The sequence below is a fragment of the Pyrenophora tritici-repentis genome, chromosome 8 (genome assembly GCF_003171515.1).
Source record: "Pyrenophora tritici-repentis strain M4 chromosome 8, whole genome shotgun sequence".
Taxonomy (NCBI): Eukaryota; Fungi; Ascomycota; class Dothideomycetes; order Pleosporales; family Pleosporaceae; genus Pyrenophora; species Pyrenophora tritici-repentis.
Window position 1 is genome coordinate 1419856 of NC_089397.1, and position 26584 is coordinate 1446439.

General features: G+C 50.6%; 14 protein-coding genes across 14 annotated transcripts; 12 read left to right on the forward strand and 2 right to left on the reverse strand.

Moving 5' to 3' along the window:
- Window positions 1-16: 16 nt before the first annotated feature.
- PtrM4_139920 (PaaJ, Acetyl-CoA acetyltransferase) lies at window positions 17-1334 on the forward strand (the record flags this gene model as incomplete). Its single annotated transcript, XM_001937980.2, has 3 exons — window positions 17-160; window positions 207-844; window positions 890-1334. The coding sequence occupies 3 exons, from the start codon at window positions 17-19 to the stop codon at window positions 1332-1334; spliced, it is 1227 nt and encodes a 408-aa protein (XP_001938015.2).
- A 312-nt stretch (window positions 1335-1646) lies between these two features.
- Window positions 1647-3074, forward strand: PtrM4_139930 (PurB, Adenylosuccinate lyase; the record flags this gene model as incomplete). The annotated part of the gene is made up of 1 exon (XM_001937979.1): window positions 1647-3074. One exon carries the CDS (start codon window positions 1647-1649, stop codon window positions 3072-3074), a length of 1428 nt encoding a protein of 475 aa, XP_001938014.1.
- Window positions 3075-3499: 425 nt separating this feature from the next.
- Window positions 3500-4843, forward strand: PtrM4_139940 (HmgA, Homogentisate 1,2-dioxygenase; the record flags this gene model as incomplete). The annotated part of the gene is made up of 2 exons (XM_001937978.2): window positions 3500-3797; window positions 3846-4843. 2 exons carry the CDS (start codon window positions 3500-3502, stop codon window positions 4841-4843), a joined length of 1296 nt encoding a protein of 431 aa, XP_001938013.2.
- Window positions 4844-4901: 58 nt separating this feature from the next.
- On the forward strand, window positions 4902-5277 carry PtrM4_139950 (uncharacterized protein; the record flags this gene model as incomplete). The annotated part of the gene is made up of 2 exons (XM_066109445.1): window positions 4902-5006; window positions 5056-5277. 2 exons carry the CDS (start codon window positions 4902-4904, stop codon window positions 5275-5277), a joined length of 327 nt encoding a protein of 108 aa, XP_065960367.1.
- Window positions 5278-5694: 417 nt separating this feature from the next.
- Window positions 5695-7166, forward strand: PtrM4_139960 (CaiB, acyl-CoA transferase-carnitine dehydratase; the record flags this gene model as incomplete). Its single annotated transcript, XM_066109446.1, has 5 exons — window positions 5695-5757; window positions 5810-5841; window positions 5892-6018; window positions 6070-6574; window positions 6661-7166. The coding sequence occupies 5 exons, from the start codon at window positions 5695-5697 to the stop codon at window positions 7164-7166; spliced, it is 1233 nt and encodes a 410-aa protein (XP_065960368.1).
- A 962-nt stretch (window positions 7167-8128) lies between these two features.
- PtrM4_139970 (C2H2 type zinc finger domain containing protein) lies at window positions 8129-12813 on the forward strand (the record flags this gene model as incomplete). Its single annotated transcript, XM_066109447.1, has 8 exons — window positions 8129-8145; window positions 8204-8764; window positions 9734-9871; window positions 9926-11210; window positions 11260-11382; window positions 11432-11482; window positions 11533-12601; window positions 12794-12813. 8 exons carry the CDS (start codon window positions 8129-8131, stop codon window positions 12811-12813), a joined length of 3264 nt encoding a protein of 1087 aa, XP_065960369.1.
- A 191-nt stretch (window positions 12814-13004) lies between these two features.
- On the reverse strand, window positions 13005-14148 carry PtrM4_139980 (MmsB, 3-hydroxyisobutyrate dehydrogenase and related beta-hydroxyacid dehydrogenase; the record flags this gene model as incomplete). The annotated part of the gene is made up of 2 exons (XM_001937976.2): window positions 13005-14008; window positions 14124-14148. 2 exons carry the CDS (start codon window positions 14146-14148, stop codon window positions 13005-13007), a joined length of 1029 nt encoding a protein of 342 aa, XP_001938011.2.
- Window positions 14149-14764: 616 nt separating this feature from the next.
- Window positions 14765-15793, forward strand: PtrM4_139990 (putative NADH-flavin reductase; the record flags this gene model as incomplete). The annotated part of the gene is made up of 2 exons (XM_001937975.1): window positions 14765-15032; window positions 15111-15793. The coding sequence occupies 2 exons, from the start codon at window positions 14765-14767 to the stop codon at window positions 15791-15793; spliced, it is 951 nt and encodes a 316-aa protein (XP_001938010.1).
- A 204-nt stretch (window positions 15794-15997) lies between these two features.
- PtrM4_140000 (PnbA, Carboxylesterase type B) lies at window positions 15998-17824 on the reverse strand (the record flags this gene model as incomplete). Its single annotated transcript, XM_066109448.1, has 5 exons — window positions 15998-16624; window positions 16671-17041; window positions 17090-17265; window positions 17318-17611; window positions 17658-17824. The coding sequence occupies 5 exons, from the start codon at window positions 17822-17824 to the stop codon at window positions 15998-16000; spliced, it is 1635 nt and encodes a 544-aa protein (XP_065960370.1).
- Window positions 17825-18147: 323 nt separating this feature from the next.
- On the forward strand, window positions 18148-19122 carry PtrM4_140010 (uncharacterized protein; the record flags this gene model as incomplete). Its single annotated transcript, XM_066109449.1, has 4 exons — window positions 18148-18420; window positions 18478-18614; window positions 18663-18994; window positions 19055-19122. 4 exons carry the CDS (start codon window positions 18148-18150, stop codon window positions 19120-19122), a joined length of 810 nt encoding a protein of 269 aa, XP_065960371.1.
- An 85-nt stretch (window positions 19123-19207) lies between these two features.
- On the forward strand, window positions 19208-19372 carry PtrM4_140020 (uncharacterized protein; the record flags this gene model as incomplete). Its single annotated transcript, XM_066109450.1, has 1 exon — window positions 19208-19372. The coding sequence occupies one exon, from the start codon at window positions 19208-19210 to the stop codon at window positions 19370-19372; it is 165 nt and encodes a 54-aa protein (XP_065960372.1).
- A 420-nt stretch (window positions 19373-19792) lies between these two features.
- PtrM4_140030 (uncharacterized protein) lies at window positions 19793-20235 on the forward strand (the record flags this gene model as incomplete). Its single annotated transcript, XM_066109451.1, has 2 exons — window positions 19793-20053; window positions 20113-20235. The coding sequence occupies 2 exons, from the start codon at window positions 19793-19795 to the stop codon at window positions 20233-20235; spliced, it is 384 nt and encodes a 127-aa protein (XP_065960373.1).
- Window positions 20236-21434: 1199 nt separating this feature from the next.
- PtrM4_140040 (CypX, Cytochrome P450) lies at window positions 21435-23207 on the forward strand (the record flags this gene model as incomplete). The annotated part of the gene is made up of 4 exons (XM_001937972.2): window positions 21435-21467; window positions 21518-22208; window positions 22354-22830; window positions 22894-23207. The coding sequence occupies 4 exons, from the start codon at window positions 21435-21437 to the stop codon at window positions 23205-23207; spliced, it is 1515 nt and encodes a 504-aa protein (XP_001938007.2).
- An 830-nt stretch (window positions 23208-24037) lies between these two features.
- Window positions 24038-26542, forward strand: PtrM4_140050 (BglX, Beta-glucosidase-related glycosidase; the record flags this gene model as incomplete). Its single annotated transcript, XM_066109452.1, has 3 exons — window positions 24038-24161; window positions 24212-24838; window positions 24900-26542. 3 exons carry the CDS (start codon window positions 24038-24040, stop codon window positions 26540-26542), a joined length of 2394 nt encoding a protein of 797 aa, XP_065960374.1.
- Window positions 26543-26584: the final 42 nt, after the last annotated feature.

Sequence of the window (26584 nt, forward strand, 5' to 3'; positions counted from 1 at the left end):
CAAGCCAACGCGCAACATGGCATCCTTTAGCAGAGCCGCACGGAATGCATTGCAAAAGAGCCCCAATGATGTTGTCCTCCTTTCTGCAGTCCGGTCACCCATCAATCGAATCTTCAAGGGCGGATATAAAGATGCGCATCCGGAGGATATTTTGATGCCGGTCAGTCTCGGCGAGTACATGCGTTGTGGTAGCTAACTCGCCGCAGGTTATGAAAGCGGCTGTGCAACGAGCTGGCATTGAGAAGAGCGACGTGAACGATGTCATGATTGGGAACGTCCTTGCTGAGCTTGGTTTCGCAAAGACGGGACGTATGGCCCTCAACCATGCCGGCTTCCCGAATTCGACAACTTTTCACACCGTCAACCGTCAATGCTCGAGCAGTCTACAGGCTATTACCCACATCTCACATTCCATCATGGTGGGCCAGATAGACGTGGGGCTCGCTGGCGGTGTAGAAAGCATGTCAAGAAACTATGGCTCGCGGGGCGTCCCCACCGACGTCTCGCCCGCCCTTCTCGGATCGAACGTCAAAGATGCTCGCGACTGTCTCATGCCCATGGGCATTACATCTGAGAATGTAGCAGAGAGATTCAAGATCGACCGGAAGTCGCAAGATGAATACGCTGTGCGGAGTCACGGTCGCGCAAGTCGCGCTCAGAAAGAAGGGCGTTTTGACTGGGAGCTTGTGCCAGTGACGGTCCAGAGAATGGACGAGGCAACCGGTCAGCCTGCAGGATACGAGGTGACCAAAGACGACGGTATCCGCCATGGATTGACATTTGAGAAGGTGTCAACGCTTAAACCTGTGTTTGGTGAAAACGGCAAGAGCACTGCAGGCAATTCGTGAGTATTCGATCCCCCTTTGACACTGCATAGCTGATAATATAGATCTCAAATATCCGACGGTGCATCGTCTACCATTCTTGCTCGACGTTCCTGGGCAGAGGAGCGTGGGCTCCAGCCTCTCGGTCGCTTCGTGGGCACCCAGGTCAAGGGCTGTGCACCAGACGAGATGGGTATCAGCCCGATATACGCCATTCCAGCATTGCTGAAGTGGACAGGTGTCGAACTCAAGGACGTCGATGTGATTGAACTGAACGAGGCTTTCGCAAGTCAGACTGTCGCTTGTATCCGAGAATTGGGTCTGGACGAAGACAAGGTGAACCCTAATGGAGGTGCGATAGCCCTTGGGCACCCAACCGGAGCGACAGGTGCTCGACAGACAGCTACACTATTTGGTGAGCTTCGACGCCAGGACAAGGAGATAGGCATTGTCAGTATGTGTGCCAGCACCGGCATGGGCGTCGCATCCTTGTTTGTGAGAGAATCATGATAGACGAAGAGGGCCTAGTCGTGCCTGTAGATCAATGCAGAAGAAAGATGCCGGTGCGGAATTCCGGTGACGCCAAATTGTCGCGTACATCACGTGCTGTACCGCTAACTAACTGTTTTCGGTGCTGCCAAATGCAGGGGCCGACACTAGCTCGGCAATGGCTTCCCCACACGCCCGAACCTGCATCATCCGTCCCACACGTCCCCGGCCACCGCATGAAGCCATGATGTTTAATATGCTCTTGAGGTTCTGTTTCGAGCCTCATTTTCCTCCCCTGATTCCTTAAAGTCTTTGCATCTTTACCAATCCGTCATGTTCTTACTTCGGCGTGCCCCACTCCGTGCCATTCCCCGGCTGACCGCAATCCGTCCCCAACGACGATCACTCGGCAGCGTGAGCGCCATCGACTCTGTCATCTTTCGCACGCTCTTCGGGACTGATGAAATCCGCAAAGTCTTTGATGATAAGGCTTACATCAATCGTTGTGTCGATGCGGAGACAGCTTTGGCAAGAGCGCAATCAAAATGCAATGTCATTCCGTCTCATATCGGAGAGATTGTGACGTCGAAAGCCAGTGAGATTTCTCTAGATTATGACAGACTACGCCAGGAAACTGAAATCGTTGGTTATCCCATCTTCCCGCTGGTACGGCAATTGTCCGCATCGTGTGGGGACGAAGCTGGACGATATGTGCACTGGGGGGCAACAACTCAAGACATCATGGATCTGGCGAGCATTCTACAGATGAAAGAGGGTCTTGAGATAGTCGAACGCACGCTTCGGTCTGTCATCAAGAACCTGGAAGATCTATCGAGAAAGCACCGGGACACACCCATGGCTGGCCGCACGCATTTACAACATGCACTTCCCATCACCTTTGGGCACAAATGCGCTATCTGGCTATCTGGATTTCAACGACACCTTGAACGTCTCGAGCAGCTCAAGTCTCGCGCATTGATGGTTCAATTCGGGGGAGCCGCAGGTTCTTTGGCCTCTTTGGGCTCGGGCGACGATGGGATCCGTGTTAGGAAAGAGATGGCCAGAGACCTTGGACTTACAGATCCTCCAATCACCTGGCACGTTGCGAGAGATGGTGTTGCTGAGATCACGAACTACCTTGCACTTGTTGGTGGTACTCTAGGCAAGCTGGGCTTGGACATCATCATCATGTCGTCAAACGAGCTGTCGGAAGTATCGGAGCCTTTCGTGCCCCATCGCGGTGCTTCTTCTACAATGCCACAGAAAAGAAACCCCATTTCAAGTGAAGTCATCCTGGCAGCGTCAAAGATCTTGCGATCAAACGCAGGTTTGGTACTGGATGGCATGGTTTCCGACTTCGAGCGCGCGTCGGGTCCATGGCATCTGGAGTGGGTGGCCGTCCCGGAGAGCTTCGTCATCGCTGTGGGCGCCCTTAACCAGGCTGACTTTGCGCTTTCGGGCCTTGTAGTGAACCCGAAGCAAATGCTCACCAACCTCTACTCCACCAGAGGTCTCATCGTTGCGGAGGCTGTCATGATGGGGCTTGCTCCACATGTCGGTCGTCAGAAGGCGCACGATGTCGTCTATGAGGCATGCAGAGAGAGCATCGAGAACGACACTAGTTTGTTGGAGGCTCTGCAAACACGCTCTGAAATCACTGACAAGATTTCGAACGAAGAACTGAGCTCGTTGTGCGACGCAAAGAACTACCTCGGCTCCTGTGGGCTCATGGTTGACGAGGTTCTGGCCGCGTCGAGATGACAGCCACCATCCATAGATAGGCTGTGATAGCAATCTCGTAGATATCTCATCTGAGTCAGCACTACATTATCACACCCTCACCTTGTCAAACTTAATAACCAACCCCGCAAGTGAGCCACCGGATCCACATCGCATTCCCATTCCTCTGGCATGATTTACGCACCATCATCTCGGAGGTCCCACTAACCCGGTCAGGATCCTTCGTCCACTACTTGTGGGCCTCCCACCGCTCCCGTAGCCTAGGTACCGAAAGTGGCAACCCCGCTATTCAGAGACTCGGGCCCCGCCACCACATACTGCACAGACCTGTCACAGTACTGCGGCAGATGTCGGCCTAACCAGGCACGGTCACGTATGTCTGATATAAGACTTGACCGTTGATTCTGAGAGCTACTTCATATTCACATTACTACTCCACACCTAACATGATGCAAGACTTCAAGGAACGCAAGCTCGTCACCGACCCCCAAAAGGCATTTCATTACACCGACCTTCAGCGACTGAAACCAACACGCGCGAACGATCCATACGACTATCAAGCAGGATGGGGAAATCGCCATCAGTCTGAGGTCATTCCAGGCACATTGCCCGTTGCCCAGAACAACCCCCAAGAAGTTCGTTTCGGGCTCTACACTGAAGGCATCACATATTCGGCATTTGCCGCACCGCGCGCACATAACTTCAGTACTTACATGTACCGGTGCCGTCCTGCAGCAGCTCACAGTATGTGCAGTGAAATCATCCCTAGTTTCAATTGCTAAATGGTATCAGATGGCTATATTCCTATTGAGTCCAAGTCAAACATCACCAACTGCTTCCTCTCCATTAATCCCAAAGTCGAAACCCTTCCCGAACAAGCTGAATGGCATCCATTCCCACTTCCCAAGGAGGATGAGAAGATCGACTTTGCCGATGGTCTACACACTCTCTGCGGCAGTGGAGACCCTAACATCAAAGAGGGTATTGCGCTATATGTCTACATGATCAACTCAAACATGGAGCGCCGAGCATTCTGCAACACTGATGGCGACTTCCTTATCTGCGCACAACAGGGCAATCTAGACATCAAGACAGAAATGGGAAAGATCTTCCTTCAGCCAGGCGAGATTTGCGTCATACAGCGCGGCATTCGATTCTGCCTGAACTTGGCTCCGGATACCCCAGTAGCACGCGGTTACATAACCGAGGTATGGGGGTCCATGTGGGAACTTCCTGATTTGGGTCCTCTGGGGGGCCACGGTCTTGCCAATCCTCGTGACTTTCTTTACCCGGTAGCTGCTATCGATGATGAATTGCACGTGGACTGGCAGATTGTCAACAAGACTAACGGCCAGCTCGTGGCTATTCAGCAAGATCACAGTCCATTTGATCTCGTTGCATGGCACGGCAATGTTGTCCCTTACAAGTACGACCTTACCAAGTTCTCCTCGCAGAACAGTACATCCATCGATCATACCGACCCCTCGATTTTCACGGTTCTCACTGCCAAGTCACGCGACCCTCTCACACCGCTGGCCGACTTCCTTTGGTTCGGTCCACGATGGGACGTTGCGACTAACACCTTCCGACTTCCCTACTTCCACCGCAACTCCGCGTCCGAATTCCTAGCTTGCATTTATGGGCAAGGTCTTGGACGAAGTGACGACTTCCAGCCCGGTGGAGGCAGCTTCGAAGGAGGCCACACACCTCATGGTGGCTTCCACGAAGGATACCAGCATGGTATGCGTATCCACGAGAGTCAACCGGAGAAGATTTTGACTGGTGAGTGACAATCATGGTTACATCAATTGGCTGTTCACTAACGTGATGATAGATCAATTGACAATCATGATCGAGTCAAGCCGCCTCTTCCTCTTTACGGAGTACGCTCGCAAAGGCTGTGGTACAATCGAGACCCGCGGCACCGACTATAAAGTTTGGGACGCTCTACCGGTAAGCTAAAACGCTTGAGCTTTCTCAATATCTTACTAATGATTCCCAGGATCGCTTTTCCTCAAACAAGAGAGCTCAGGAATTGCTCACTCGAATCAAGGAAGATAAGATTGCTGAGAAGAAACGGCTCGCACCTTACTACTTTGGTGGATTTTCGCATGGCGCCAACACCAGCGATACGGAAGGCGTTCACTCCGAAGAGCTTCAGCAATACCTGTCCAGTAAATCAAAGACCAACGGCATCAATGGTACTAATGGAGTGGGGGCATAATGTGCTGTTTCGGTTTCCGGCGGTTTCAGTCACTTCAGCGCTTTACTTTTCTTTCTCTTGCAATTGGCGTGTACACATATTCGTTCGATATCCAATGCTACACAATGAACATGACCAAGTAACCATATTGCTTTCCAAAAGATGTCCGTGCCTTCGCGTTCTTGAGCCTCTAGCTTTCTGCTGACCCCACAATCGGTATGTGGGGCGATGATTCGAGAAGGCGATGCTTCTTGTTCTTCTCTTTAACATGGAAACGCGCGAAGATGGCGCGTCAACAGCAAGACCATGTTTCCCCTCGGATTTGTTACGAGAACAGCAGCGCACAGCCCTCTATGCCATATAGCTAATCGATTGGCTACATCAAGGTCGCAAATATGGCGGAGAGGGATTACATCCAAGCGCGAGGTGGATAAGCAGATGGTAGAAAAACTACCGTTGGCTGGTATCAAGGTGCTGGATATGACCAGGGTGCTTGCAGGGGTAGGTGACGACTGCATGGAAGATTGAAGCCAACGGCACTAACATCACGTAGCCATACTGCACGCAAATACTTGGAGACCTCGGGTGCGCGAAAAGTTACACCAGTACGCCTTCAATTACTAACTCGAGGGTAGAGCCGATGTGATTAAGATTGAACACCCAACAAGAGGCGACGACACGCGATCCTGGGGACCACCAGATGCACTATATATCGATGGCGTCGAGCGTCAATTCCCTGGCGAAAGCGCGTACTACCTCTCTGTAAGTTACTACTATCGTCCGGAGATAAGATTTTGCTGATGAATATGCCAGGTAAACCGCAACAAGCGATCTGTCGGCCTCGCTTTCAACAACCCAACCGGGATATCTATCCTCCACCAGCTCGCTCAGAAGTGCGACGTACTTGTCGAAAACTACCTCCCCGGCTCCCTCGCGAAGTACCAGCTTGACTATGCCACGCTCGCAAAGCTCAACCCCTCTCTTATCTACGCTTCGGTGACAGGATATGGCCAAACGGGACCCTACCGCGACCGCGCTGGATACGATGTCATGGTGGAAGCTGAGATGGGGTTGATGCATATTACTGGAGAACGTGATGGGCCGCCGGTGAAGGTTGGTGTTGCTGTTACGGATATCATGACGGGCATGTACACAGCGATTGGCATACAAGCGGCGCTCTACTCGAGGAAAGAGACGGGGTTAGGTCAGTGGATTGATGCAAGTTTGAGCGATGTGCAAGTCGCTGGGCTGGCCAATATAGCAAGTAGCGCACTTGTTACAGGAAAGGGGGATAGTGGAAGATGGGGAACTGCTCATGGTAAGTTTTTCACGTCTCTCCGGGACATGGGGTGATTGAGCGGATGAATAAGTAGATGTCGGAAGACAGAGCTAACACCACATCAGCAACCGTCGTCCCCTACCGCGCCTACAAAACAAAAGACACAAACATCGCTGTAGGCGGCTGCAACGACCGCCTCTACGGCATCCTCTGCGACAAGCTTTCCCGCCCCGAATGGAAAACCGACCCCCGCTTCCTCACGAACGCGCTCCGCGTCAAACACCGCATCACTATTGACGCCCTCGTAGAAGCAGAGCTCATGACAAAGACAACGCAGGAGTGGCTTGAAATCTTCGAGGGCAGTGGCATGCCGTATGCGGCAGTCAACGATATCAAAGGGACAGTGGAACACGAACATGTTCTTGCGAGGAACATGATTGAGGAGGTGGAACACCCGGCTGTAGGCAAGGTCAAGTTGGTCAATCATCCTGTCAAATATTCGAGAGCGGAACCGAAGATTAGGAGCCCGCCGCCGTTGTTAGGACAGCATACTGATGAGATTCTGAGAGAGGTGCTGGGGTATGGGGAGGATGAGATTAAGGAGTTGAGGGAGGGAAAGGTCGTTGCATGAGATATCTTATTGTACAAATTTGTATCACATATTCAGGACAATACTTTAATTCCAACAACACCCATCCTTCATACCCAAACTTCCCACACCACCGCCCTCATCTCACCTCCCCTCCCATGCCCCCCAAACACGCCATCACGTGACCCAGCACACCACCCCTTCCGCTTCCAAACCTTCTCGGGTAATATTTTTGCCAAGCCGGCCCGATGATGCAAGTCTCATGTCCGTGCCAGACGCCAACTCCACTCCTCTCTGCTCGGACTCCGCTGCTCGGATATTTGCGGCTGCCAACTCACGTGACCCCGTGTTCGTATTTTGCTGTGCCCCACCGCACGTTTCGCCTCACCGGTCTGTCTGCTGCGCCGCTAGCCCCACATAAGCCACGATGCGCCCCACTGATGTTCTGAGCGTGGATGTTTGGACTTGGCGAGTTGCATAGTGGATGGGATGAATGGGATGGGCATTTGGGAGATGGGAGGGATGGAGCATGTGGTGTGCGATGGGTGGGGATGCGCGATGGTGGTGTTGGTGGTAGTGGGATATGCCTGCCTAGGTAGATGAGTTGGGTATGAGTAGGGTGAGCATCATCACGGCCATCGGACTTGCATTACTTCCGAAACTGATGTGAAGATTCACGAAGTGCTTGAAGCAATGACGACAAAGGATGGAAAGACATTGCCATTCCGGTACCAATTTGCTGCTGGGGCGGTTGCGGGTATATCAGAGATACTGGTGATGTGAGAAAATATAGCTTTTTTATCCCTTGAAATTCTGTTTGGAGAGTGCAAGTTGCTGAGAATGTAGAAAGGTACCCGCTTGATGTAGTCAAAACGCGCATTCAATTACAGCATGGGACGGTGGTTGATGGACAGGGGTATAATGGGGTATTGGATGCTTTCAGAAAGATTATGAAGAATGAAGGTGTTTCGAGGCTGTATCGGGGAATAACTGCGCCTATATTGATGGAGGTACCAAAACGGTAAGAACACATATCTACTTCGGGGTTTGAGAGATGTATTAAGATACCTATTCGACAGCGCCATCAAGTTCTCCGCAAACGACTCCCTTACACCCTTCTACCAAAACCTCTTCTCCACCCCGACACTCACCCAACCCCTCGCAATCCTCACGGGCGCCAGCGCCGGCGCCACTGAATCCCTCGTCGTTGTACCCTTCGAACTGCTCAAGATCCGACTCCAGGATAAAACATCAGCGTCACGCTATACAGGACTACTAGACTGCTCGGTCAAAGTGGTCCGTCAAGAAGGTCCGCTGGCACTCTACAACGGGTTTGAAGCCACACTGTGGCGGCATATAGTATGGAACGCAGGCTACTTTGGTTGCATCTTCCAGGTGCGCGCCCAGCTATCTGCTCCAGCAACTAGTTCAAATCCTACGAGGCAGAAGATGGGCAATGATCTTATAGCAGGGTTTGTGGGTGGTGTGGTGGGTACGACGTTCAACACGCCGCTTGATGTAGTCAAGAGTCGTATACAGAGCGTGGCGAAGACGCCAGGGGTCAGACAGAAGTATGCTTGGGCGTGGCCTAGTTTGGGCGTCGTGGCTAGGGAAGAGGGGTTTCGGGCGCTGTATAAGGGGTACGTTGCTAAGATATTGAGGTTTGGGCCTGGCGGAGGTGTGCTGTTGGTGGTGTATTCGGCGGTGCTGGATGCTTTGGCGAAGTTAACGTGACCTTCCTTTATGATACTCACCTCATCTACCACAATGTCTGTTCTGCCACTGGCAAGCCGGCTGAAGGTATGCTATACTGCTAGGTTGTCATATCCTTGGTGATGCCTGACTTGACAGATTAATGGCAATTAGAGAATGATCTCCAGTCAAGGTTTTCTAGCGGAAGATCAACGGGATATAAGATAGTTACCAGTGTCAAAAAAAGCAATCAACTGGACTCACGGACCCGATCAAGTCAAGCTTGTAGCTGAATCGAGACAGTCGGTGATCCCACAGTCAGGGGAGGCCCCACTAGCGTACGCTTATGGTCCCACATGCAAGTCAATCCTGGCTTGAAGGGCAACTCTTCCAGAAGATTTGGGATTATGAGGCGTCTTCTTCAGCCACTCAAACCATTCCTTTTAACAATCGAAGTGTTGATTGAGACACAGTGCGCCTCGTGGTCTTCGTTGGTGATGTCGTTTTTCATGCTGCTTGCATCGCGAAGAGTTTGATGGGATCGGGGGACTCTAAGTCATGATTGTATGACCAAAGTGCAGATCAGCTGTATGACCTGGAGACATAAAGGGTTTGAATATGCAATTTGTTGCAGTAGGATTGCATGTCTATATGCGTTTTGTAGATGAAGTCGAGATGAGCCTATACTCAGGTGATAAAGCCGAGTCATGGTTCACGCCTTCCCCCGCAGTCCAGCATGGCTTGGCAACCTAGAGAGCGCCTGCAGACACCAGCCTGCGAAGGTCCGATCACTCACCTCCGTTGACGCCTTACGACGACAACATGGCGTTGAAGCAATGTAGCATGTGCGATCGCACCTTTACTAAATGTATGTTGTTCTTTCATGGGAGACGAATTTGCGTTGACTTTTAGCACAGTAGAGCACGTGAAGCGGCACGAACGGTCCCGTACGTCCGCATCAAATGGTACACATCTTTCATCGAGCTTACCGTCTCATCAGACACAAGAGAACGCCCTTACGAGTGCCCGACATGCAAGAAGCACTTCTCTCGCAGGTAAGGACCCCTTTCAGAAAAAGAAAAGTACTAGCGTCCAACGTATCCGAACAGCGATGTTTTATTCCGACACTGCAAAGGACACGCGCAGAATGCGATGAACCGGATGAAAAGCAACGAACAGCAAACCTCACCGGACCAGCAGGATTTTCGTCACAACTCGTTGGATGAGAGCCAAACAACGCGACCGTCAGCACCACGAAACGGAAACGGGCCGACTCCTGGACCGACACCAGTAATTCGCGAAGAACATGCTTTTTCGCCCATGGTCCAGAGGAGGGATTCGCAAGTGTTACAGGTGAATGGCAATCAGTACAACACTCATCTTTCTCCTCCTTTACACACGCGACAAACTTCGTCGCGGCTACAGCCGCCGTCACCCGGTGAGGACCGCATAGAAGCGCTCATCAATGCCGCGCAACACCTCGAGCCTGGAACTGATACACCATGGCGATCGCCATCGCCTATGATAATGGCGCGCCCTGATAACACCCAGATGTCGAATCGTAATCCACATGAGAGTATGGGTCCGCCGATTGACCCAGCAATGGAAGCCCTGACATTTTCGCCCGCAGCGCACGTATCAAGCTTGGACCAGTGGGCTTTTGAACTTGTGCAGAGCAACAATCCAGTTCCTAACCGAACCCCGGCCGATGCTCTACAAACATGGCTCTTCCCACTCGAGGCCGATATGCAAACTCCTCATGGATCGCATCATCTCGGTGTGGATGGTTTCTTCGACCCCGAAACCTTTAGGCCGATACCGGGAAACGAACCAAGCCCCTCTGGTAGTAGCGTATCAATTGCGAGTAGAGTCCCACGTGAGCGATTCCAGAGGGTGCAAAGTTGTTGGCCTTCTCGGAGTAGAAGATCTTCGCGCTTGATGCCGGACCTGTGGCAGAGCCTCATAGCAAGCGAGTGCTCCAACATACTCTCCGAAGTTGGTGCTGGGGCTGTAGAGACGCCTATGAGCGAAAGAGAACGGAGAAATTCGCGTTGGGGTCTTGATGAAGAGTGCAGGAGCAGACTGCAGAGTGCCATGGACAATATGCCGCTGCCCAACCAATCGCGGTCCGAGTCGTACGGGGACACTGCATCATCCAGCGGCGATGCTGCAGCAAGTCCGAGCGTTGAAAGCGTTCAGTTCCCACCTGCCGAGATATTGGACATCGCCTTGGAGATGTATCTCTACTATTTCCACCCTACACTCCCGATCATCCATATCCCGACTTTCTCGGCAAGAAACGCTCCACGACCACTGCTGCTTTGTATGTGCCTCATAGGGCTCAGCATTCTTGGGACAGCAGGCGCAGCGAAATTTGTGACGAGGACGTTCCCAGTTAGTGCTCTCATGTTTCTCGGCGTTCGCATGCTCACCTATGATGCAGGCTGTATTGCAACTTGCAACTACGGAACTACATACGTTACAAACAACAGACCACCCACCGCATCGACAAATGTGCATCATTGCTACCAGTCTACTAGCTCTGAATCTGGCATCAATCACAGGCGTGAGTCGTATGACCAAAATGATTGGGGCCTGCGTTAACTCCGATACAGCGAAAGAGCCGTATTGCTCAAGCAGAAAAGATGTATGGAGAGCTTATAGGGGTAAGTAGCCGCATGGCACATATTTCTCTGGACAATTCTAACTCTGATAGTTTGCACAAAGTCAGGGCCTCTTCTCCGCGAACGAAGGCGTGAAGATCGATCCACTCTTGGATGAAACGATTGATATCGATGCGAAATGGAAAGCCTGGTCGAAAATCGAATGCACGAAACGTGTAATCTTCGGTCTCATAGAAGCAGATTGCTGGTGGGCAAGCTATCTCTCGGCATGCCCGATGATCCGCCCCGAAACAGTTCAGATGCTGCCTCCATCCGATTACGCACTCTACCACGTCAACAGCGCAGCGAAATGGTTTCGTCTTGTTCAGCGTGGTGCCCGCATTCAAGCAAACCGGATAACGCCCTCATTCCACCCTACTCCTGGGCTGAAGCTCGATGCGAGTAGTTTTCGGTCGCTTCTGACGCTACTATTGCTACGTATTTACGAGAGTAACGACAGGCTGGCTCCCGCGACGAGCAACCAAAAGCAGCTCGAACCCTGGCGTATTTATATGGAAGATCCTCGCAGCCGGGACATCCTGCCATTACTAGTTAACCTGTCCAGCTCATCTGTCGACGCACTCCGTACTGCCGACCTGAACTCCGCCGTTTTGTGGCACGCATCATGCATGGTTCTTGGGGCGAACATCCGCTATTTCGAGCTCGCAGCCGGACGCTCTGGTCCTGAACCAGCCGTCAACGCACTGGAAGATATATCTGCCTGGTCGCAAACACCCTCGGCACGACGCTCAGTGTTGCATGCAGCGCACATATACAAGCTCCTCTTTGATCGCAAAGTGAGCGACATTGTCAATCCTCATAGCGTGGTCTCGCTATTCCGCGCAGCGTTGGTACTCGGTCTATACATCTTCACGGTTCCACCAATACAGAATGGTTCCATGAATGACAACTGCCTTGAGCTCCTGGATCTTGTTGATTGGATGTCAATCGGCCGGCTTGGATTCATTGATACCCCGCAATCACCAGTACCCTTTGGCGATGCATCTCTGGTTGTCAAATTCATTAGGCACGGTGGACCCTTCTCGATCACTGGTGTTACGCTTGATGGTGGATATCTTGCAGCACGTCGCACATTGTTACATTGTGCGGATCTGATGGAAGGTATGGGTCGATGGAAGAGTAGGACGTTCAGTCAGATATTGCATATCATGAGCGATGATCTCACAGACTATGACGGGCATGATGATGGTGACGAAGAGCGAGATGGTGACGGCGATATGGACGATGGGGGTCTGCAGCGGTGACGGTTGCAATCCTCTTCTCAACAGTGCCTTTCACTCACTCAATTGAAAGGCCTGTGGGGAAGAGGATGATGCTTTCGCGCCTACTATACCCTCATCGGTAAGTCAAGGGTTGAGCAAAGAGCATAAGAGGGCGTTTTTGCAAATCAAGCGAGGGTTGACTGCATTTTCTGGAGCATTATTACTACGACATGCTGTCTGAGCTCGACACGGCCATATATCAACAAAAGCGTCACGATTACCTACAAATGTATAATTACAGCTCAGTCAGCAAACACCCAAGTTCCCTTCTCGCTTTTCTTCCCTTTATCCTCATAACCCTCCGGCAATTGACCCCCGAGGTGCAGGTAAATGCTACTCCCATCTCTATCTATACACCTCTCATCCTTTGCCGCCCTCTCCCAGACCTCCAACGCTTTAGCCGCCATACTGGGTTCCACGCTAACCTGCTTCGCACTCTCAATCCCCAACCCAAGATCCTTTAGCATCATTTGCGTTTTGAATCCCGGTTTATACCCGCTATTACTCGGTACCCAGTATTCTTTCTGTACGTTCGGCACAGGCATAACGTGGTCGCACATCCAGCTCTGTCCAGTGCTATTCTTGATAACTTGATACAAATCACTTGGGTCAAGACCATGCGCTACACCCGTGGCCATAGCTTCAGCAGTCGCCAGTAAGATAGTGCCGGAGAGGTAGTTATTGCATATCTTGGCCGTCAAGCCCGCGCCTAGAGTGTGCAGATAGAAGAACTTTTCCGGTGAGCCCATCATCCCTAGCACGTCTGTCAAGCGCTTTGATATATGGTTCTCTGATCTCCCAGACGACGATGTTGCTGGGGGCGGATATCCGATCAGCATCGCCAACGTCCCTGCTTCAGCCGCCGGCACACCTCCCGAAACAGGCGCATCGATGTAAACGCCCATTCCACGAAGTCTCCGTCCTACTTCCTTTGTACTCTCTACATCTATCGTGCTGCACTCGAGTAATATCCTTTCTTCGTCCTTGCCCGCTGCTATGACGCCGTTCTGTTCGTCTAGGTACACGGCCTTTACGTCTTGGGCGCCGGGGACGATGGAGACGACAACTTTGGAATGGGCGGCGGCTTCGCGGGCTGTGGAGACAGGGATTATGGGACCGTAGGAGAAGTATTCTTTGATAAAGCGGGTTAGGGCTGAGGCGTTGATGTCGTTGATGTAAAGGGTGCTTGTTGGGGGCAGCTTCTGGCGGAGATTGGAGGCCATTGCGTAGCCCATTGCTCCGAGGCCTGGGAGAGAGAGTTAGCATAGTTGCTTGTACTCTTTTTTTTGATCATGGTTTTAGAAAGATGTCTACTACTATACCACGGCAGGTTTGGGTAGAAGAAATTGGCATGTTCTAACCTATGAATGCATAGTTTTCCGACATTGTCCCTGCCCTACTAAACTGTGTGCTTGTCTAAAGTCGTAATTTGAAGGCGTTGTCTTTCTCTCAAATTCGTAGAGTTTGCGATATCATCTACAGAGTTCAGGTACCTCTTGCACCCTATGATGTTCCACAAAGGTACCGATCTAGTTAGCGTGAAGTTTGTTGTACCTAAAATCTGCTGGACATTGCCCCACATTGTTCCCCTCACGTCCCCATAGTTCTGTGCTACCCCAACTACACGATGCTCGGTGCTATGCTACCGGCTGCCAATTCATCAATGTGACGTGATGCAAGAGGGGATCACGAGTCATTAGTCTAATGGACCCAGAGATGATCAATTGCCTTGAGTGCGGGTGAACTTTTGACTCGCTTTTGATTCAGACTTCCTACTTCAGTGTAAAAAATTTTTTCTATCTCTTTAGGAGCTCTTGTACCCGTCAAGTAAGTTCGTAATATCTCATTCCCGTGCCGTATCTTTGCTCTTTGTGTATTGGTACATGTCGACGTTTATTATCTTCGTGTAAAATAAAGTAGGTCAACTTGAATATCAAAGTACCTCTATTACAAAAGCTTGGGCAAATACATATTCATCAACCTGCTAGGATAATTTCCCACCATGTCTTCTAAGCCACTGCGCGTAGGCATCATCGGTGCCGCAGGTTTCGGCGGCTCGTATCTTAGCGTAGAGCTGTTAAATCGCGGACACACTGTGATCGGGATATCACGCAACCCTGAGAAGCTGGGGAAGCACGAGCGGTATATTCCAAGATCCGTTGATATTGATGAAGTTTCAATTAGGGAGTTGGCGACCAAGTTCGGGGACCTGGATGTCCTTGTGAGCGAATTTGGACCGCACACGGCTGGTGCAGGCGCATTGCTTTACAGTACGTATCTTCCATCTCCCTACTCTTGACCCGTATTCGCCCAAATCGATAGAAAGGCCCTAAAACCCTCCTCTTCAGTGCCCTTCCTCGAATCCGTGCGCAAAATAATTCTAGCCTACAAACGCTCCTCAGTCTCGTACTTCCTCTTCGTCGGCGGCGCAGGCTCCCTCCACGTCCCCGGCACTGCTGACGCATGCGTCGACCACCCTGACTTCTTCGTCGCCTACCGCCGCGCAATCTCTACCTCGCTCGCACACATTGCATACATGGAAGAGCGCCTAGGTATAATGGGCACGACTCTCCGACGCTACCGCGACGCTCGCTTGGCCGCCTCTGCAGGCACCGCTACACAAGCCGATCAAGACGTGATAACCGAGTACGAAAAGCAGATTCGTGTCAAAGACAATGCGTCTGATTTCATTAAGGCGGGAAGGACGGCATATCTGTTTTTCGATGGGAATGAGAGTTTCAAGTGGAGTTTTGTTTCGCCGTCCGCGTTGTATCGGCCGGGGAAGAGGACGGGCGAGTATAGGATTAGTGTTGATGATATGGTGTTGGAGGGGGAGCAGAAAGAGGGAGAGGATATTTTCGAGGGAAGGTTGACTGGGATTAGTGTGGCGGATATGGCGATCGCCATTGCAGATGAGATTGAGCAGAGGAAGTTGGTTTGGAAACACTGGAGTGCTACAGGTGATATCAGCGAGGATGTGCCCGGGCCGGCGTACATGAAGTTGAGTGCTATTGAGGGTGGCAGTGCTTAGGAAGGGTTAGAGTGGGGATGGTGGGCGCAGCTGTAGAATCTAGAGCCATATGTAGTGCTGATTCTTGTCAACCATCTAGAAGTATATGGATTGTCTAGCGAAAATACAGAGACAGCTCTGAGGTGCTATGAACCAAGCCTTTAGGATACGATAATGATACATACATACTAGTGCTAGCGGCGCTCATGGAGCAACTCCATACCTTTACTTGCCCTGATGGAATTTCTGGGCCACGTCGAGAATAGTATCGAAACCGAACTCCTCCCCAAGTTTAAATACTCTATCTTCCCTCCCAATCTTTGCCGGTTCACCATCTGCAACCCACCTCGACGTGACTCCCTCAGAACTTGGCCCATAAACCCTGGCGCCCAATTTACCCTCTTGGACTGGTGGCCACGGATCCTGACCATTGACAAAATTGATAAAGTCTTCCGCGTACGCCCTCGCCACCTTCTCCTGCGCATCTCCAAGATGCTCATTGAAGTTTTGAAACAGATAGGCCACGTCGAGAATATGGCCTGCTTCATGCTGAAAGCGGCCTTCCCACGGTATGCCTTCATTGAAGTGGTATAGGAAGAACTTTGATTCAGGGGTATTAGGCCATCCTTGGGCAAAGGCACGGGCAGGGGCATAGAAACAGATCTCGGAACAGAACCGGAGAATAGATAGCATCGCCTCGTCATCGGGTGTCGAAGGAGTGATATTGTATGCAGTGAGGAGCTTTTCGGCAACTTCAGGCTTAGATGAGAGTGTGGTATAACAGGAGTCGATAAACTTCTGCGCGATGCCGGCCTTTTGCGCATCAAATATCAAGTATGCGAAGATACTGCCCTAGAAAGAGTTAGCTTACTTAACTACATCTACTGCGCAAGCTTACATCTAGTTTAGAATCCCCGATCATAAAAGCCTTGCACCACTTGCGACCCGGCATCTTGAAGACTGAGCTTTCCTTTTGAGAGGAAACAGTGAGGAAGTCAGGTGAGCCAGGGACGATGTCACCGTCGATTGAGGGCTGCATAGGTGCGCTCATGGGTACCTTTTGCCACAAGTCGTCAACCGGTACACTAAGAAGGGCTTTGATACGATCTTCTGGTGACTTGTCTGCAAGACCAAGCGCTTCGACAACTTGCTGATAGGCTGCCTCGGTCATGGAATCTGGGATAAGTTTCATGAGAAGTATCGTCCCTCCTGTGCTAAGGCCTCGTTTCATTAGTGGCTCTTCAGAACAGAGGAGTAGCATTACTGCCACTGTTCAGGTCAGCTGGATGTACAAATTTCGATGTTTGGGGCACTTACAGCCGCCGGCACTTTCTCCACATGCTGTGATTTCATCTGGATCACCACCAAAGCCGCTGATAAATTTCCTGATCCACCGCAGTGCTGTACGCTGGTCGCGAAGACCGTTGTTTGGTTGGTAGCCTGCTTCTCGAAGCTCTTTCGATGTTAGAAATCCAGTAGCACCAAGCCGATAGCTGATGATTTCAGTAAGTATGATATTACCATACATGCTTTTGTATCACTCACTTGATTGTAATGCCTATCATGGGCTTTTTTTTCTCAACGGACATCCTCACAAGCGGAGCTGGGTCATAGTGGGTATACCAGCTACTTCCGACTGCAAATCCGCCTCCATGTATGAAAACGTAGACGGGCAATTTCGCATTCGGATCGATTCCGCCATCCGTGTTCGTAGGAACGGTGATGTTCAGATTGAGTCCTTCGAGATCAGAATGTGCTGGGACTTCTGGAAGTGGGAGAGACTTCTGGAGAAAGCCATATTCGTTATTAATGGCTCCAATTGGCGATGATGGAGGAGGCCTATCTTGTGTCAGCTATCGCAAAGAATTGGGGTTGTGTAACCAACCCAAATTTAGTAGCATCTGTACTCCCTGCTTCGTAGCTATCCACGAGCTGGGCTGGCGCGAAGCGATCTTTCAGCGATGCATACTTCAAACCCAGAAATTGCACTGCGCTGTCTACGGCTTTGCCCTTCAGTTCGCCTAGGTGGGCGTGGTTGAGAGTGACCGACATACTCTTTGAATCGCACTCTAGAAGACGGAGCGATAATGGCAAATTGAATTTACTGATGCAAAATTCCTTAGGCTGAAGATCTGCGCAAAGATAGCTAGGAAGTAGTATGGTCGGATCCAGTCGGGGTGGGTGTAAGAGCTCCGCGGGGTAAAATGTTTACCCCGCACTCGTACCTACCTGCCCAGCACGTTCAGTAACTATATGGATGCTGTGGGGCGATAGCAGGCATCTTTTGGCCGACGTATCAAGCCTAGATTTTTCAAATCTCACAGGTTTGGCCTAGGAATGCTTGCTGTCTACTGCATGTGGAATCCATGTGCGTCATGTCTCGGCAATTAGGGTGGGATGTAATAAGGTACATTGGTACTTCATTTCTCGACACGTACCAAGACTTTATACTGGAAATGTCTACAGCAAAGCTTGAGCTGCCGCATACAGATGCTTTTGTTCAGCTCTCACTGCTCGATGGCGGCAGTTTTGTCGCCGACCTAAGTCGAATGCATGCCGGCCAAACTGGCACCTTTCGCATGTACAACTGGGCTTTCTACATTTCTCACCAGGGCCGGCATGTACTCTGGGATCTCGGACTTGACCAGGTACGCCCATGTTTTGGGATTTAAAGTTCTGGCTTCATTCTTATGCAATCTCCTTAGGACCGAAGTTACTATACACCGTTGGTAGATAAACTCTTTCTCGACAATATCAATCATGTCGGGCCAAGCAGAACTATAGTACAGCAATTGTCGGAGCGAGGTATCTCGGCACGAGATATAGACACGGTTTTGTTTAGGTACGCAAGTACAACGACCTTCCCACGCAATGCCTAAATAGTGAACAGCCACGCGCATTTCGATCATTCACGACCTATCAGCGATGTGTTTCCCAACGCAAGAGCATATTTTGGTCCAGGGACAAGAGCAGCCTGCGAGCCCGGACATATGAAAGACGCAAATTCGCAGTGGGATGGCCGCTTTTTCGACCCCGAGGATTCCACAGAAGACTGGGACGAGCTGCAGGGCCATTGGAAACCTTTCGGCTCGTTTGAAAAGGCGCTGGACTATTTTGGCGATGGCAGCTTCTGGGTTCTTGATGCGCCAGGACACATGGCAGGTAACCTTGCTGCTGCTGCTAGGCTGCAGTGCGGCGAGTGGGTCTTACTCGGCAGCGACTGTACGTGGTATCTCGGTAAAATTTGGTGTGTATTCGCTAACTGTGCCTTCTCCATGCTAGGCTGTCACTCGAGGTACGATTATGCTATTGATTCTTTGTCTGTGCTGACCTGCCAGGGACTTGCTTGATGAAAAGCAGGAGATCGCTGAATTCCCGGGTCCTGGTACAGAGTGCGTGTCTTTACATACAGACATGGCTACTGCAAAAGAAACAATGGCCAAGATAAGAAGGTTAGAGAAGGACGTTGGGGTTCACACGGCGCTTGCGCACGACGCGTTGTGGATGAAGAACGGCACAGATCAGGTGCTAATGTCGCTACTGGATGACAAGATGAAGGCGGCGGCCAAGGAGAAGATTCCATATGATGAGATACCATAGGGCGGATCGTGTATATGTTGAGTTTAGACTCTGCGAGCTTTGACCAAGTATACAGCTAGATGTATGTACTGCTACCAGATGATGAATAGGTGTCTAGCATTCTGGCTGATGATTGCGACACGGCACTTTTTCCATCAACCATATTTTCAGACTGCCTAGGCAACCTTCAATAATTAGGACAATGGCGTACCACCGTTTATGCAGAAAAATTGATCAACCACCTTGTCGCACACAAGGTCCCCAAGTGTGTATGTAGCCTGCTGTCTACGGAGGTGGCTTTCAAAAGTTCTTGCTAGCGCGGATTGTATCGGCCCGACACCCTTGGTCCAAGCTGGACTGTCTCTTGGCACAAATCAGAGATTTTATGAAGCTGCGCAAATATTAGTATACGCGTTTTCTAGGTGTTTTAGTTCTATACCGATGGCTCCTAATACAGATCTCTCTACACGCGCCTTGATTGTCACTTTAAAGTCCCCCTTTGGTGGCAAATCAACGAGTCACATCAGCGATATCACCGGCATTCCTCCACGCACGATTAATGCTATCTATGCTAGAGCCTGCCAGCGAGGCTTTGAGCCAAATGCGCCAACGATAAAACTCCTCCCTGAGTACCTTGAAGAGGCTCCACGTACAGGCCGTCCACGCAAGCAAGAGGCTATACAAGAGGCTGCTATTGAGAGAGTACGCCGTGATAGATATGGAAGAGAGAAGAGCTGTGCTGACATAGCTGGTGATCTTAGTCTTCACGGTCACAACGTTTCATCTACAACAGTGTGGAGAGTCCTCAAAGCAGCAGGGTACAACAAGACCAAGCCAACGAGGAAGCCTGGGTTGACGAAGAAGATGAGACAGGAGAGACTTAACTGGTGTCTTGCTCATAAGGACTGGACACTTGAGAATTGGAAGGATGTCATCTGGTCAGATGAGACCTCAGTCCTTCTTAATCACCGCCGTGGTAGCTATCGCGTGTGGAGGAAAACAGATGAGGCCTTTATTAAATCTGTTATCCGAGAGAGGTGGAAAGGCTACTCAGAGTTTATGTTTTGGGGCTGCTTTTCATATAACTATAAAGGCCCCTTGCACGTCTGGAGGCCTGAGACTGCTAAGGAGAAGAAAGAAGCAGCTCTTAAGATTGAAGAGATGAATAAGATTCTAGAGCCTATTATGAAAGAAGAGTGGGAGCTCTCAACAGGCATGAAGAGACTAGGCTTAAGAAATAAGCCTGGGAGAGAACCTCAATGGAGATGGACAAAAGATACTGGAAAGCTTACTCGTGGTAATGACAAAGGAGGCATTGATTGGTGGCGTTATCAAAATCGAGTTCTTATCCCAAAGCTTCTGCCCTTTGCAAAGGAGTGTTTAAAAGAGAGACCAGGTACTGTTGTACAAGAAGATAAGGCCCCCTCTCATACCCACTATATTCAACGTCTTGTATATCAACGAGAAGGCGTAGAGAAACTTATTTGGTGTGGCAACTCCCCTAATCTTAACGCTATTGAGCAAGCATGGCCATGGTTAAAGAGAAGAACAACTAAGAAAGGAGCTCCTAAGAATAGAGCAGAGGCAACAAAAGTATAGGAGGATGCGTGGACAGCTCTACCACAGCAACAAATACAAGCTTGGATAGAGAGGATACCTATACACGTTCAAAAGATTATTGAACTTGATGGTGGCAATGAGTATAAGGAAGGCAGAGGTCTGCCAAGAGAGCGTTGAGACAGCCCTGTCTATATTTCGGTAGTACTTCGGTAGTAATCAAGACACCCCTGTCGGCAAGAACTTTTGAAAGCCACCTCCGTACGGAAGACGGGAAAGAGACGCTTCTGTTCCAAATTGGGCCCGGATGTGACCGGATAACTACCTCGCTAATTACCTAGCCCACTAGCGCTGATCTACCAAGACGCATCGGGGGCTTGCTAAACGAAGAACCTCAAAACCACCAACCCCCCATAGCTTTCACTGTCACCAAATTGTTGTTTTCATAATGGCTCTTTTAGACCTACCATGGGTGTCGATCGCCTTGTCGGGCGTCGTTGCGGCGCTCGCGTATGGGCTCATAAAAATGATACAAGTCCGACGGTTCTACAAAGACCTCGTATGTTGACCAACGATGTTACCTGCTACACGAACTGACAGCCGTGAAAGCCCAAGCCGCCTCACAGCTTCCTATTCGGTCACTTGAAGATACTTGGTGAAGCTTACGCGGCGCTTCCGAGCAATAGCCATTATCATGCAGCGGTGACCTCTATAGCGAACAAGTACAACATGCCAGGAGTCTTCTATCTCGACATATGGCCAATTTCCTGGGGACAGGTTGTCGTAACAGACCCTGACTGCGCTCTCCACATGACAGCTGTTCGGAATCATCCAAAGCATATAGCGGAGACTCTAGCGACAGAACCTCTGATCGGGGACGCCAACATTGTCGGTTCAAATGGACAGCGCTGGAGAGAACTACACAAGATGCTCAGCCCTGCTTTCTCCATTTCGCATGTCACAAATTTGAGGCCAATGGTCGCTGATGAAGTCATGAAATTTAGAGCGATCCTTCACCAGAAAGCTAAAACCGGGGAGGTGTTCAAGCTCGAAGAACATTGCATGAACATGACATTCGATATCATTTTTACAACAACCTTGGGCTACTCACTTGACGCTCAGACCAAAGGCAACGATGCTTTGACGCACTTTGAGGATATGTGTCACATAGCAATCGAGTCAAGAGACTCCTGGAACTTTGTCCGCAACTTTTTTATCAACAGAAGGCGCGACGCAGAGAGGAATAAGCTCGACAAAGTCTTGGTCAAGCTTATTAGGGAAAGATTTGAACTTGTGAAACGTAAGTGAAAGTCCATCTACACACAACACCAGATCCAGCCGATCCTTCGGTACCTATGTATTGGTATTGCTCTACTGGCGGTATCTCGACCTCCCCGCCGAGAACGGTCCCTTCAAGGCATACAATTAACGGGTGTGTTATTCAGGTGAAAATCTCGATCTCTCGGATAAGCGCGGACTCGGTATCATGGATCTCATTTTGAGAGACTACGTACAAAGTGGTGCAACGGAACTTGACCCCATGTTCTTGCAAGATGCTTTGTCGCATTTTAAGACACTACTCTTTGCTGGCACCGGCACGACATCCGACACTATCTGCTTTGCTTTCATGCTGCTCACCGCCAATCCTGACGTGGTCCGAAAAATGCGGGAAGAGCACGACCGTGTTTTTACTCAGGGTATTGAAGCAACATGCGAGATGCTGAAAGTGGAATCGCAGAGACTCCACCAACTTACTTACACGAAGAATGTGATCAAAGAAGTCCTCAGGATTTTCCCAATCGGCAACACTGCGCGTGCAGGAATCGATACTATCCCTTACAATGGCGTTGAATGGCCGACAAAAGATCAAATGGTCTGCCCAGTCCAGTTGCATATGCACATGAACCCCGAACTCTTTTCAGGTAAATTGATGCCCAGGAAACTCTTTCTGAATGCCCAACCCGGTCCCTGACTTGCAGAAACAGACCCCACGAAGTTCGATCCAGACCGTTTCGAACGCGAAGATTTCCCTCGACATGCATGGCGTCCTTTCGAAAGAGGCCCACGTGCATGCTTGGGACAACCGCTGGCAATGGACGAGCTTTTGATTATCTTCTTGCTCATCACGAGAGATTTTGACTTCTCCTGCTCAGGGTTGAAACCAAACAAGACACCGAGGACTGAGTGGACTGATCTTGATTTGATCTTTGGGGATCGAGCATATCAAGAATTCGTCTTCGAGGCTAGGCCACGAGACGGCATGCCGATGACAGTCAAGAAGTCTAATTGGCCATCATGAAGGAGCTCTACGCTGCCGAAGGCTACTACCAATAGAATCTAGATATTCGATGATCCGCAAACTGTCTAAATCTTGGATTAGATGATTCAAATACAAAGATGATACAAAAAGGAAAGTTTCAGTAACGAAACTATCAAGGCAACTTGCATACCGTGAATGCGATGAACACGGAAAGTGTCTCGATGCGTGATATAGTTAATAGGTACAGGACGCCGTGCTTACTAGCACTAGGCTACCGGTATTTCCATCCGCTCACATCCCGCAACCACTCTTCGGCGCCCAATGCTTACGTTGGCCTATGACGCTCAGTCGCGAAGTCGTAGAATTTCCTCGTTTGCAATGTTTTTCGATGCGCATCGCAGGCAATAGACGCCGCTTACCGTACCATTCGACGTCCCACTCATCAGATTTGCTACTTACAGTTTCCGATCAACATTCAGCCTGAATAACGCGCCAATCGGAAGTGACTGAAACCCACATAGCGCATCCCCCTCACAGGAGCGGGCAGACAGCATGGGGCTCCGCACGCGGCTCGGGTATTGTCTTGGCTGCTTAAAGCTCAACACCTCAACCATCGGGAATGACTGTGGACCAAAGAGAAGCTCAGATGGGGTACAATGAGTGGGTCTGCCATGAACGCACAACCGCGTGGCCGACATAAAAATGACGTCTACACATCGTGGAGTTTCTTACCAATCACGATTTGACGGGGATTGGAGTAGACTACGGCTATTAAGTCTTCTATAAGAACTAGTCAAAGCTATCGATACAAGCAGCATCCGGAGCTGACAGGTGCTCACCAACTCATTCTGAATCAGAGAACCGGCATCATGTTGACATCGAGACGTTCGTTGCCAGCGTTGCTCTTTGCAACCGGAGCATATGCACAATTTACGTTCCCGGACTGCACCAATGGTCCGTTGAAGAATGTAACCATCTGCGATCCATCTGCTCGTACGTCTATATATATACCAACATACACGTCGCGACTAACAAATGGCTAGCACCACTGGCCCGCGCACAGTCTCTTGTAGCTCTATACACTCTTGAGGAGAAGATCAATGCCACTTCTAGTGGCGCCCCTGGAGTTCCTCGCCTCGGCGTTCCACCATATCAATGGTGGAGCGAAGGTCTTCACGGCATTGCTGGTCCTTACACCAACTTCAGTGACAGTGGAGAGTGGAGCTACTCGACGTCGTTCCCCCAGCCCATCTTGATGGGAGCTGCTTTTGACGACGACCTTATTACCGACGTGGCAAAGGTCATCTCGACTGAAGCCCGTGCGTTCAATAACGCGAATAGGACAGGTCTCGATTTCTGGACCCCCAACATTAACCCCTTCCGTGATCCCCGCTGGGGACGTGGCCAGGAGACACCCGGCGAAGACGCATACCACCTGTCTTCTTATGTTCAAGCTCTCATCCATGGGCTTCAGGGTGAGTCGACTGACCCATACAAGCGTGTTGTTGCCACTTGCAAGCATTTTGCTGGTTACGACGTCGAAGATTGGAACGGAAACCTCCGCTACCAGAATGATGTGCAAATTACTCAGCAAGAGCTTGTCGAATACTACCTGGCCCCCTTCCAGGCTTGTGTCCAGGCGAATGTTGGGGCTTTCATGTGCTCCTACAGTAAGTGCCACTATCCAAGCTCTTCAATACTCCGAAATGGCCTTGTCTAACATGACTACAGATGCTGTGAATGGCGCTCCACCGTGTGCCGATCCCTATCTGTTACAGACGATTCTTCGCGAGCACTGGGGCTGGACCAACGAGGAGCAATGGGTAACAGGTGATTGTGACGCTGTTCAGAACGTTTACTTGCCTCATCAGTGGTCACCAACTCGCGCAGGTGCCGCTGCTGACTCACTCGTCGCGGGTACGGATGTCACCTGTGGTACCTATATGCAAGAGCATCTGCCCGCCGCCTTCCAGCAAAAGCTTCTGAACGAAAGTTCTCTCGACCAGGCTCTTATCCGTCAATACTCGTCACTTGTTCGATTGGGCTACTTTGATGCATCCGAGAACCAGCCATACCGCCAGCTCGGATTTGACGCGGTAGCTACTAACGCTTCACAGGCGCTTGCTCGTAGGGCTGCTGCTGAGGGAATTGTGCTTCTCAAGAACGACGGCACACTGCCGCTGTCTCTTGACTCGTCGGTCACTGTCGGACTCTTTGGTGACTGGGCAAATGCCACCAGCCAACTCCTTGGTAACTACGCCGGTGTTGCAACGTACTTGCACAGCCCTCTCTACGCTCTTGAACAAACTGGTGTAAAGATCAATTACGCTGGCGGTAACCCGGGTGGCCAAGGCGACCCCACCACCAACCGATGGTCCAACCTGTACGGTGCTTACTCTACTAGTGATGTTCTAATCTATGTTGGCGGTATAGATAACAGTGTTGAAGAAGAAGGACGAGACCGAGGCTACCTGACATGGACTGGTGCTCAACTTGATGTCATCGGTCAGCTCGCCGACACCGGGAAGCCAGTCATCGTCGTGGTCACTGGAGGCGGTCAGATTGACAGTTCGCCGCTGGTCAACAACCCCAACATCTCCGCTATCATGTGGGCCGGATACCCCGGTCAAGATGGTGGTTCAGCCATCATCGACATCATCGGCGGAAAGACGGCTCCCGCTGGACGTCTTCCTCAGACTCAATACCCTGCCAACTACACAGCCGCAGTATCCATGATGAACATGAACTTGCGTCCTGGAGAGAATAGCCCAGGCCGTACCTACAAATGGTACAATGGCAGCGCGACTTTCGAGTTCGGTTACGGCATGCATTACACCAACTTCTCTGCTGAGATCACCACACAGATGCAGCAAAGCTACGCCATCTCGAGCCTTGCCTCCGGATGCAATAGTACCGGAGGTTTCCTTGAGCGATGCCCATTTGCTTCCGTCAACGTCCAGGTCCATAACACAGGCAACGTAACTTCCGACTACATCACTCTTGGTTACATGGCTGGTACTTTTGGACCTGCACCTCACCCCAGGAAGACCCTTGTATCCTACAAGCGCCTTCATAGCATTGCTGGTGGCGCTACAAGCACTGCTACACTCAATCTTACGCTCGCTTCTCTTGCCAGGGTTGATGAGCATGGCAACAAGGTCCTCTACCCGGGTGATTACAGCTTGCAGATTGATAACAATGCGCTCGCTACTGTCAATTTTACCCTCACTGGTGAGCAGGCCGTGTTGGATATGTGGCCACAGCCACCTGTAAACCGCTCCAGTGCTGGTGTGAAGGGTATTGGTAACTACTGGTATGGTGGATATGGCAGTGGCTATGCTAGTCTTCCTGCTAGCGAGCAGATGGTTATGTGAGATGTTGGATGTGGTGTAATGAATTATGTAGCGCATAAAGTA